At 38.7% G+C, this 12,461-nt stretch overlaps 1 protein-coding gene across 2 annotated transcripts; it reads left to right on the top strand.

Annotated features, from left to right (window-relative positions):
* Positions 1-7,167: 7,167 nt before the first annotated feature.
* anp32a (acidic (leucine-rich) nuclear phosphoprotein 32 family, member A) lies at positions 7,168-12,326 on the top strand. 2 transcript variants are annotated; one of them, XM_026162806.1, is made up of 7 exons: positions 7,168-7,607; positions 9,519-9,668; positions 9,754-9,876; positions 9,980-10,178; positions 10,263-10,378; positions 10,544-10,598; positions 11,445-12,326. In XM_026162806.1, exons 1-7 carry the CDS (start codon positions 7,554-7,556, stop codon positions 11,507-11,509), a joined length of 762 nt encoding a protein of 253 aa, XP_026018591.1. In that variant the 5' UTR covers positions 7,168-7,553; the 3' UTR covers positions 11,510-12,326. The 2 variants fall into 2 exon arrangements, with proteins under 2 accessions (XP_026018591.1, XP_026018582.1); XM_026162797.1 differs by having other exon boundaries at positions 7,170-7,607; positions 11,442-12,326.
* Positions 12,327-12,461: the final 135 nt, after the last annotated feature.

Here is a 12,461-nt window from a genome sequence, read left to right as displayed (position 1 = left end):
AAGTTCCATGGACTCAACTTGTCCATTCATATGGAGCTCCAAATCTTAAACCTGGTCAAAAAAGCCCAACAAAGACAGTTCCTCCTAAGGAGCTGAAGCTGAAGTAAGTGCAGCTCTCCCAGAAACCTGTGCTGAACTTCTGCTGAACCACCACTGAGAGCATCTGCACAAACAACATCATGATGGGGTGCAGACACTGCACAGCTGCTCAGCTGAAGGAACAACAAAGTATGAAGACTGTACAATGTGTGGTGGCCTTGGAACTCCCACACTTAAAGGATGTCTGAGTAAGAAGGTCAGCAGCGTTATTTCAGACACTTCACACCCAGGGCACTCTCTATTTGACCTTTTGTCATCAGGCAGACTAACACAATCCTGCAAAAACAGTCTAAATTTTATTGTACTTGTATCGACCACAATAAAGATTTTTCTATTTCAAGATTATTCCATATCAGTTTCGCTAATATAATTTTTTATCTTGATTTCAATGTATTAAAAACATTTTCTCAGACGGTGTTTTAGTTATAATCATCCTGCCAGTATGCCATATGATCTCTATTTAATCAATTAGCCTCACTGAATCGACATCTTTTGTAAAGGGAATGAATGAAAAAGCTAAAACATGAAACAAAACCAAATAAAGGCGCTTGCGAATACAAAGATAAGTACATATGGTTTAAAGACAACAAGGCATCATTCTGAAGTCCTGATAGCTTGATGGAGTGTGGGCAACAGCAGGACCCTGAAACAATTCGTTGCTTTTTAACACCTTTGATTTTCTGGCTCCGTCGAAATTTAGTTTAGGTCCCAGTCTGTGTAGACCCACACAGGCCTGTAACAAGGTCTCATTCTGAAAATAAAGTTAAAAACATCTGCTGGGAGTGTGTCATGACTGTGGAGTGTATGAAAGACATGCAAAGTCACAGTTTTTGTAAAGATACAGTCCACGCATGCATATTATTTTCATGGATTATCAAATTCACACTTATCAATCGCATGGCTTCATTCTCCCTATGAGTATGCATTGTTTTTGCCATCTGAACTGGAAACAACAAGAAACTAAAGGTATTAATGTAAAAGTGAAATGGACTGCTAAATGACAAAAAATATGTAAACATGCATTTACTGTCCACATACGATATATGTTTATATAAACTTACAAATACATAGTTAAAAAAAACTACATGTTAATGCATAAAGTTATTCACATACAAACAGTCACATACTGACCTACCTATGAGGAAGCATTTGGCGACAGTGGGAAGGAAAATCTCCCCTTTAACAGAAAGAAATCTCTGGCAAAACCAGGCTCAGAGAGGGGAGGATAACAGGACAAAAGACAGTGTGGAAGAGAGCCGGAGATTAATAATATATTTATAATATATTAATATATTGTTAGAGATATATACTATATATATTATATTAATAATATATTTAGACAGGGAATAATAATAATATGATTAAATGCAGAGTGGTGTATAAATGCATGGCGAGTGAAAAGAGGTGAGAAAGGATGTCTGTCTCCCAAATCTAATTTGGGAGCTGGTTCCACTGATTCTGGATTTAAGAGGGAGCCAATGAAGAGAAGCCAAGCCAAGAGAAATATATTCTGTCTTTAGTCCCTGTCAGCACTGGATCAGCTGAAAACTTTTCAGGGAGCTTTTAGGACAACCTCATAATAATGAATTACAATAGTCCAACAGATAATAAATGCTTAAACTAGTTTTTAGTATCACTCTGAGACAGGATCTTTGTAACTTTAGTGATATTGTGTATATGCAAGAACAGTCCTGTATTTGTTTATTTGCACATTGAAGGACATATCCCGGGTAAAAATTACTTCAATTAGCTAAATGCTAGATAGTTATAAGTGTCAATGAAGGCATTTAAAGTAATGTTTTAATTACTGCAACCTTAAAGGCGTGTGGTACCCTATTAATAGATTGATCATATTTAAGGTTGAAAATGTTAGTTGATGGTAGGACTTTGTGGAGCAATCTTGTAGGAATGGGATGTTGGGTTTCTTGAAAGGTGCTATAGAAATCTAATGTATTATTATTATTATGTAAAAGACATGTTGATGGTTTGGCAGAAGTAACTATTGAAGTTAACTCCAAAAAACGAATCAGCGAGAAACTGTAAATAAATATCAATGTTATTGAAAGTAGCTGTGGTTATGTTATGTCTGTGAGGTGGTTTCGAGTATTTTTCTCTGTAGAGGTTAAAATTTTATTTGTGAAGAAACTGCTGAAGCCATTACTAGTTAAGGTTAAAGACATGCTTGGCTCTGCAGAACATTGACTCTTTGTCAGCCTGGCTTCAGTTTTCTTCAATCAGTGATTAATTATGGAGGGGGTTTTTTTTTATAGAGCAACAAACTTTTTTTCCAGGTTAAATGATCATTTTGTAAATCAGTGATATGACATTTTCCTCTCCAACTTACGAATGATCTACTGTAAGGTGCACATTTGAGACTTGAAACTATCAAGTCAAGTACTTCTGATTTGAGGTTTTCTATTCCAGAAGAGCTACAGTATCCAGAGTCGTACAGAGTGAAGATGTAAAACTATTAACAAGTTAATCGACCTCTGTGGGAGTAAAGTTCAAGTAGCTGCTCTGCACCGTGTTGGTACATGGCATTGACGATAACAGTGAATGAATTATATCCTAAAAATGAGTTACAGCACTTTCAAAAAGATATTTACTGTAGTGAAATGTGTTCCTCACTAATGTGTAATCCATTATTGTACATATACATCTTATTAAGAAACGATCAGACAAAAGCAACATTCAGAGAATGCTGTTCACTTTCTATCCCGTATGTCAGAACAAGATTCAGAGTGTGATTCAAGAGGTGGGTGGGCTCTTTTGCATTTTAAGAGAAGAAAATTGAATCAAATAATAGATTAAATGCTGTGTTGAGGCTGTCATTTTCAGCATCTACATGGCTGTTAAAAGCTCCCCCTATAATTATTTTATCTGAACTGAGCACTAAATCAGATAAAAAAAGCCTGAAATAGAAACTTTTAGTAAGGGCTGGGTGGACAATAGATATCAACAAATTAAACAGGTTTTTGAGTTTTCCAAATAGGGTGGAAAAGGCTAAGAGTCAGGCCTTCAAATTAGTTAAACCTCTGTCTGGATCTATGGTTGATTAATAAGGTGGAGGAGAAGATTGCTGCTACTCCTCCTCCTTGACCTGTCCTTCAAGGATTCTGACGCCTAGTACAACTTGAGGGTGTTAATTAATTTAAATTAATATAATTATCCCGCTGTAACCATTTTTCTGTAAGGCAGAGTAAATTAATTTGTTGAATTAAATTGTTTACTAACAGAGAGTTAGGAGAGAGAGACAAATGTTTAATAATCCACATGTTACTGTTTTACTCTTTAGTGCAGTTGAAGCTGTTAGATTGTTCAAGCACTAAAATTTGATTATAGACAGAAAATTATAGATTTAACTACACTTGGTATTACTTGAATGAGCCATACATTTTTATTAACAATCTAAAAAAGAACTGAAAAGCCTCAGCCTTAGAAAAAAACATTTTAGAAATGACTTCACAAATGCAATTTCTGAAATACCACTGATGCTGGTGAGCAAGCTGATATTACAAATAAACCAATATCAGATACTCAGGAGTAATAAAGTGAAAGCAAAGAGTATTTCTAATGTTTTAGTTGAAGCCAGGGTACTTTAATATGTGTCCTTATAATCTCTTATGCTTGATAACTTGATGAAGAGAGCTGTCATTGATATCATGTTGTGATTTTTCTGGTAAGTTGACCAAGATGTAAAACATCTTGTGTCCATCAGCCAGGGGAATGGAGAAACTCCAGCAGGATATCTCTGCTGGAACAAGCATACAGAGATAAACAGTATTAGGTTCTACTCTGCTTAAATTCACCCATTATCCTGATGTCCACGTGCTTTATACTTATGTGTTTGTCTTTTTCCTCCTTGCAGAAAACCTGTTGATGTGCCTGCCTGAGCCAGTCTTGTTCTGTCTCTTTCAGAGATTTACCGCTCTTGGAAAAACTAGATGCATTAACCCTGTGTTGGATAAATGGAAATACTCACCTGAATGCTGACCTGATCTCTGGAAAACTGGCCTTGAACATTGTCTGTTGTTGTACATTCTGGAAACCACCATTAAAAACTCTTAAACCATTTTTATTTTGGGTAAAACAGCACTAAAACGTTCCTTTCACATCATCATGAATTATCAGTCATTCAAAATCTATCAAGATTTTTAGTCACAACTATTTTCAGCACAAGATACCATTACTTTTGCTTGTTTGTTTACCAGCTGCGTTGTTCCACGCTACTGCAGCACCATATTGGTGAATTTTGACCAGATTTTGAAAATGTCATTCATAGGGAATACTTAGCATTTAATGTTCATTATTCAAGATCATTTTTGAGAATTATTTCTGCCTTTGTGTCTTAATTTGGTTGATTTCACTATGTATTAATAACACACACTCACCAGACACTTCATTGGGAACACCTTGCTAGTAGTGACTCTGGGACCCTCTTTTGCCTACAGAACTGTGCTAATTAGTTGTGGCATTGATTCAACGAGATGCCGGAAACATTCCTCAGAGATTTTGCTCCATATTTATATGACGGCGTCACACAGTTTCTACAGATTTTTCAGCTGTGCATTCATGATGTAAATCTCCCGTTCCTCTACATGCTCTATTAGATTGAGATCTGATTACTGTGATGGCCACAACTCATTGTCATGCTGAAGAAACCAGTTTGGGAATATATGACATTTGTGATGTGGTGCATTTTCCTCTGAAAGTAGCCATCAGTGAGATTGACATGCTCAGAAACAATACTCAAATAGGCTGTGTGGTTTAAATGTTGCTCAACTGAGACTAAAGGGGCCAAAAGTGTGCCAAGATTCTCCACACCGTTTCATCACTATCACTATCCTGAAACATTGATACAAGGACGGACCCATACTGACCCTACCATCCAGGGTTGGCAGTAAACCATTGAGCTGGATAGGCAAACAACTATGAAAGGTGGACATTCAACATTCAACTTTGCAGTTTTTGAAAAACCAGGCCAAATGCAAAAAACTAGTTGAACAGATTTGCCTAATAAATTCATTTGAATATTCTGCAGTATGTGACAGGATCTGTTGTTGTTAAGCTCTTATATACTTTTGTAAATACATCCTTTTTATGGTTTTTGTTTCGTTTATAAACCATTTTCACCTATTTGACTTCAATGTGACACCTAAAGGTGGTAAACAGATTGTTTATATGATGTGCACAGAGTTTAAAGTGCCAGGAGAAAAAGCACAGAGTCGCCCTCTAGTAGCAGAGTTCTTACATTCATCTCCTCAATCCTCTCCCAGCTAATTCTTAGACTTGGGCTCACTGTCACACAGAACCATTATAAACCTTTGTAAAGGTGCCAACTTTTCCAAAGAGGCTAATCAAAAACATTTTGATGAGGGAATAATGAATTATATTTCATCTGGAAAAAACTGATGCACAATTCAAAAATCAAAGGCCAACACTTACCCAGAGTACACCCAACACACACAAAAATGCAGCTCTGTTTGTGACAGTTTCAGTTGTTGCCGCATTTTAATCTCTTTTGTGTTTACTTGCATCACAAAACTTGTGTTTTCCTGTCTCTTTGGGTTAATGCTGCATAATAGTTTGTTATTTTGTGCCTCTTTGTGGTTGTATGCTAGCCCCCCCAACACTGAGCAAATATAAGAAGGTAGCTGTACTATATGATTTTACTTGGTAATGGCTTTAATTGACTATCTCATCCTGTATCTTGTTATTAAACTGTAGGGTACATGTGAGTCACAAAATTTCACAACTTTATAATAGAAAGCGGGCTGGTGTCCCCTGTAGTTAAGGTTAGCTCCGTTAACCAGGAGCATTCCTGTTAGACAGCAACTTGTTCACCATTAATGGAGCGAAACAGAGAAGAGAAAGACGATGGTTTTAGGGGCTGCTGAGAGTGCCGTGGGCAATGAAAAGGCAGCAGTTCCGTTATTGGCGGTTACTCTCATTTGCCCTTATCATGAGCATGCAGGTTATTTATCACAGACAAGTTTCATGGATATGGAGTGAGACAGTGGCGCAAAGAGAGACGGACACTCCTCCTTATTGATAACCAGTGACATGTATTTATTTGGCAGAAACAAAGCATTCTTTGTGCTGATATATTTCATCATTTTCTGTTCAAATTACAATTAAATTAACTAACAGGAAGTTTGTGGTATATTAATAGCCATTACTTTTCACCACATTGTGCTAGGATCCGTTCTACCCATTACTTCTGCTAAAAAAACACAAAGAAAAATTTGAATTGAGTTTAACTGAAATTTTTTAAACACCCTCCTGGTGGTCACTGGATATACAGTTGAGGCTTTGCTTCCCCCTTGTGGAAAAGGTGCACACAGCAACACGCAGAGCACTCATGACCTGCCAGCACTTGAGTGAAACTGTGAAGAAGACCCCTAGTGGACCTCAGACTGCCCAAAAAACTCAGCACTGTGCTATTTTATTTGTTTGGAGAAGAATAGTTAAATTAATCTAGCCCTTTATTCCAAAGCATTCATGGCATCAGTCTACGTGCTGGCCAACCTGTTATTAGTGGATGACCCACTGTACCTCAAAGCCACACAAGGAGCTCTTAGCATTATTAGCATTATTAAAAGACATGAGTAATGCCAGTTATCACATGCGACTTAGAAAAATCAGGTCTTTCAACCCGGTTGGTGTTATTTTACTATTAGGTTATCTATTCTTGCTTCTCCACTCTGGATCAGTAATATTTGAAAAATGGTAAGTTCTAATATCAAAATGTTATTCTTTATATATTATGGGTCATTAAAGTTGTTTTTGCATAGCATACAATAACAATGTCAACTTTTTTTGGCAAATTTTCTAACATTACATGCAATAGCTGTTGTTGTTTTATAGTTGCTAGACGTTTTATGGAGGAAAAAAAATATTTTTTAGTGTGTCATTATTCTATACTTTTTAAAATAATTTATATTTTTTGTTTTGTACAGAGGCAGGATGGAACAGTGTGCATTTTTAAATGATAAAAATTAAAAAGCTGTACAATTAATATGTCAGTTAAATTTAACAATAAATTAAATGTAAAATTAATTAAGCTTCAAAAAACCTCAAAACGTATGGGGCTGGGCTTCGATGTAGGTGGAGGTTTAAGGGTGGTGGTTGTGCATCGACTGCATGTATTCAGTGAAAAACATTACAGTATTACTATTTCCATGTAAACTTAAGTTAACAAACAACCAAACTTAGACAACAAAACCCCACCCAGTTTGATAAGGGCGCCTTCATTGGCCCGCGCGTCTGTAAATCCGTTCCCTCTTTATTTGGCGCGTGCCATTGGTCGGCGGTGACGACAATCCTGAAACGTGCTCCCGCCCACCGAGCGGATCAAGTTTGAATGAACAGCAGCAGCCTGCTCTGGAGGTGGTAGTTGCATTTGCAGTAATTATTAAAAGTGTGTATCGTATCACGGGGTGAGCCTTTCGAGGATGGACATGAAGAAAAGAATTCACCTAGAGTTGCGGAACCGCACTCCGTCAGACGTAAGTTGGCCTCGCGGCTCGCTGTAATAATGCTTCACTCTCGGCTAATGGAGAATATTTCGCGTGATGCCTTGGCGTGGGGATACAAAGTTTCTTCCAAGTTAAAAAGATGATGGGGGACGTCGGGTCACATTGTTGCTTTTGCCGTCGTGTTTACAGCGGGCAGGTGCTCCGCGGGTCCGCTGCTTGAACTTTTTAGTGCGGCTCCAGCTTCACGTTTTAATGTGCAGTTTGAGAATGCACCACAGCTTCTTTTTTAATGCCAGCGGTATAAACAAGGCAAGCAGTGTGAGAAGCCATATTTGTAACTTTTGATCCACGAACCCCGCGTTGTCGGGATTCTTGTTTTTAGTCATTGTCTGAGGCTCAGTGTGCATGCTTGGACTGGGAAATACGTTCACCTAAAAAAAAAAAAAAACAGTTTAAGCCGTGCACTTGGCGCGTTGAGGATGCGAGCACTCAAAGTCGTGAACATTATCAGTGATGCATAAAGATCACAGCCTCGAATTATCGCCTTACAACTGCAGACCGCTGCTATAGTTGCACAAACCGTCCGGTTCAAGTCGTTTATGTCTGCAGGGAGCAGCTTTTTACGCTGGGGGAGCCTGCAAACCTCCATCCGGAGTCACTGTGCGCACAGATGGCCGAAATAAAAGTGCCGTTACCGTGGACCGTTAGCGGCCACCAAGCTGCGCGAAAAAACCCCACGCAGAGATCAAAAACGAGCTACGCCCGACTCATTATCAACTGTCGTGTGGCTATTCACTCGTTTTCATCGGGATTTCTCGAAGCTTAGGCGTCCCAGCTCCCCCGGTGAAAACAGGGGGGGAAATCGTCGAGCCGCGCTGTTGCTCTAGTTTTCCAGAACTAGGACAAGCCGCCATTTTACCGAGAAACAAAGGCTATTCGAAATACACCGAAATCCCGTTCATTCGACACAAACGACGAACCAGTCATCATACCTTCGTGTTAATAGAGGTCTATACACACCATCAGTCCAATCGGGAAGTGTTTAGCGCGAGCAACAATGAAAACGTTTGCCTGGCAGCTATCTAATCGGCTTTAGCGGCCCCTCCTACTCACAAATGACCCTGTGCACGACTCGTAGGTCTGTTTGGCTCCGGCTTGTTTTGACTAATGTGCATCTGCGTCGCTCATAGCTCACGCGCACGTCTCTTATTGCGCTTTAAACACGGCAGCCGTACTTTATCGCTTTCTTACTAATGTGTCAAAAAAGCGAGATAAATGTCATATTTACGTAATGGAAAGAGTCAACGCATCGCGATATTTACAGCGGTACAATGACCGCTGATGGACAGTGGGGGTTTTTTTGGTTTTTTTTTTTTTTTTTTTTTATAGTTCTGGTCCTCACTGCTGATTGGCTGAGTCACGTTCAAGGCCGAGGTGAAATATCCGATAACAGCCCACCTGTGACCGCATATCACACTATTTAAATATCAGTGCGCAGGGCCAAAATTAACGCTGTTGCTGCTGCTACACTGAAGTGTGGCATCCGCCCAGTGTTGAGCTGGTTTATCTGTAGGAGGACGTTTGTTTATTTTCTTCAGATTTATTTATTTATTTTCTTAAAAAAATGGTAAAAGTAAATCAATTTAAATGTTTATATGTGTATATATATTTTTTTACAATTAAGAGCTGATTCCAAATATTGTTGATACAATTTAACTAAAGTGTCAAAGACGAATGTAGTAATGAAAATAAAATGTGTCTTGAATTTACAGAAATGTATGGATTGTTGTTTGGTATGTGCTTGCTTTTTGTTAGCATTTTTTCCTGTCATTGCTGACTGCTGTAACAAAGCAACAATGTAATGTGTTGATTGGGATTAACAAATATGATGTTTGCAGTTTGACAAATTCTAACCATTTTAATTTTTTGATTACGCTTCAGGTCAAAGAACTAGTGCTAGACAACTGTCGCTCAAATGAAGGCAAGATCGAGGGTCTAACAGACGAGTTTGAGGAGCTGGAGTTTCTAAGCACAATCAATGTTGGTCTGACGACAGTTGCCCACTTGCCGAAGCTAAATAAACTCAAAAAGGTGGGTGCTTTTCATCACGTGACAAATCTCTGTAGCTTCAGACTGTAAAGTTTTGCAAGGTTTTGATTATTTAATTGACCAACAGCTTGAACTCAGCGATAACAGGATCTCAGGAGGGTTGGAAGTTCTGGCGGAGAAGTGCCCCAATCTCACACATCTAAACCTCAGTGGCAACAAGATTAAAGACCTCAGCACAATAGAACCACTGGTGAGTCCCAGAAATATGAGGGGGGGGGAAAAGCACAACATGCAAAACAGCTCGTTGTTGTTTATCAAACTGGATTGTTTTTGTTTGTTTTTTGTTCTGATAGAAAGAACTGGGGACCCTGAAAAGCCTAGATCTGTTTAACTGTGAAGTGACAAACCTGAACGAATACAGAGACAACGTGTTCAAGCTATTACCCCAGCTCACGTACCTGGATGGGTATGACAAAGATGACAAAGAAGCACCCGATTCTGATGCTGAGGTCTATGCAGAGGGCTTGGATGATGATGAGGAAGATGAAGATGGTATGTCCAAGACTATGTCGGGTCTCATGTATGTCTTTGCGACGCTAATGCTGGCGTTTATATTAACTGACCACTTTCACCCAGATGTAGATGATGAGGAGTATGATGAAGATGCAGCACCGGGAGATGAGGAGGAGGAGGAAGGAGAGGATGAAGAAGAGGAGAATGAAGAAGAAGAAGAGGAAGACCTCAGTGGAGAGGTGAGATGAGAATAAATGAGATATGCTTTTTCTAATAGTTATGTAAAAATGCTCTTGTTAGTAGACTGGTTGCCATGGTGAATCCCGCCTCTCGTCCTCTGGCTTCAACTCCGCGAGACCCGGAAGTGAATCATCTCACTAACTTTGCCTTGTCTTTTAACAAAGGAGGAAGAGGAGGATGATTTGAATGACAGAGAGGTTGACGATGAAGATGACGAAGGTGAGCAACTTCTCCAAATGCATAATAAGTGCACACGCTTGATGCTATTCTTTATAGTGGACTGCTTTTGTTTTTCTTAACCTTTATGAATTAGCAAATTTAAATATGCCCTTTGGATATTTTACACATGGCGTTAACATGGAGAGATGCTACAGTTTCTGTGTCCACTATATATACACCATGTATAAACCATAGACGGTATATAAAGGATGGGAGTAGGCACAGTGACAGCACCTTGTAGGTCGTAAACTCATGTTTTGAAGCCTTGATCTTCAGTATTATGGTTTTTGCAAGCTTGTCTTTTGGAGAGCCAGAAATGACTGTGCTTGGGACTGTAGAATGCTAAGTTAATGCTAAAAATGCTTAAACCTTGCCACTATGGCTAGCACGCTTTGTTAGCAAGGTGCATTTCAGAGTGTATTGTTATCTGTGCACAAACAGAGGTATTTTATAGTTAATGGAAAGTAATGTACAAATAAATATGGAGCTGTCCCCCAAAAGCTATTTTATTATTACTTTCTTTAATTGTAATTTCATTATACTGTCGGAAACGGGTCTCTCTTGTAAATGTAGAAATAAAGGTTAAATAAAATAAATATAGGGAGTGAATCCTTTGGGAGTTAGCCTCTAGTGGGCATTCAAAGGATTTGCAGTTTTCACCCCTGTGTGCTGGCTTCATATTGAGCCTCAGAGGGAGCTTATGTGTGCGTGATACAAACAAAACAGGGAGACAAGTGTGAAACGAGGACAAGGATAATGTGTTTTGGTCACGTGGAGCTTTCTTCATCTGTAATGCTGTATTTGTCTTATAAATGTGACTTTTATTTCTTACTTATTTCTCAGAAGAAGAGCGAGGTCAGAAGAGAAAAAGGGACCTGGATGAAGAAGGGGAGGAAGATGATGACGATTGAGAGTCTTCTTTAAGCTAAGTTGTGAACTGTTTTTAACTTGTATCTCCCAGTCACTTCCCAACAGCCCCCATGTATTTTTTCCCCTCAGTTTCATATTGCAGTAGGAGTGGGTTTCTTTTGTTATTGGCCAGTTAGGTAGACGGGTTTTCCTGAAGGGAAAGAAAAGGTTACATTTGTGTACCTTTGACACCCCCGTGTTCCAGTCTTTACTGTCCACTTTTAACTGCTTCGTGGACACCAGTTTTGTAATATCAAATAATAGCAAATATAAACCTTTTTGAGAGACGTTTTTGTTTCCTCACTGTTTGTGTAAGACCAATTTCTGATGTATTTTAAGACCGCCCCAAAAAGAGGGGAGGAAAAAAAATTAAAATAAAAAGAGTGCATGTCTAATACATTTTAAAGTCAACTACTGGATTCATGTATGGCTGTCCTCTCCTCGTCTTAAACTTATTGTTATTATTTTTTTAATTGTATTTCTTTTTTTTTTTTTCTTTTTAATGTAAGTTATGTGTTTGTAGTGTCACCAGTATGCCAATACTCTCTGCTGTCCTGGTGTGAAACTTCTGTCTGAACATGCGCAGTGTGACCCTCACGGGGACATATTTTTAAATCCTAGCAAAAAAATGTCTGCCCTTGTCAAAGCTGCTCCTCCTCCTCTTAAACCCTCAGCTTTGATAGTTCGGAAATTACGTGTTCTTGTAAATAATGACCAAATCTATTTTTTTGTATTCTCTTTGATGACGGCAGACATTGAACAGACAACTGAGGTGAAACTATGAATTGTAATAAGATATTAAATATGTATGCTGCTTTATCTAAGAATACGCAGTGTGAAATTTCTTGAATTTGAACATAACTTTGTATGCATCATCTTTCCATAAGGACAAAACATCAGAGCTCATTGCTTTCTTTGCTCCCCCCCCATGTTCTTTTCTGTGACACACACACA

The sequence above is a fragment of the Astatotilapia calliptera genome, chromosome 1 (genome assembly GCF_900246225.1).
Source record: "Astatotilapia calliptera chromosome 1, fAstCal1.2, whole genome shotgun sequence".
NCBI classification, from domain to species: Eukaryota; Metazoa; Chordata; class Actinopteri; order Cichliformes; family Cichlidae; genus Astatotilapia; species Astatotilapia calliptera.
Note: the sequence above shows the minus strand (reverse complement) of the source record. Positions and strands in the feature narration are given on the sequence as shown.

Excerpts from the sequence above, each read along its gene's own strand:
- anp32a (XM_026162797.1), top strand. The coding sequence starts at position 7,554 with ATGGACATGAAGAAAAGAATTCACCTAGAGTTGCGGAACCGCACTCCG. Across the intron at positions 10,179-10,262 it reads TGATGAGGAAGATGAAGATG|ATGTAGATGATGAGGAGTAT; the intron begins GTATGTCCAAGA and ends ACTTTCACCCAG. Across the intron at positions 10,379-10,543 it reads AGGAAGACCTCAGTGGAGAG|GAGGAAGAGGAGGATGATTT; the intron begins GTGAGATGAGAA and ends CTTTTAACAAAG.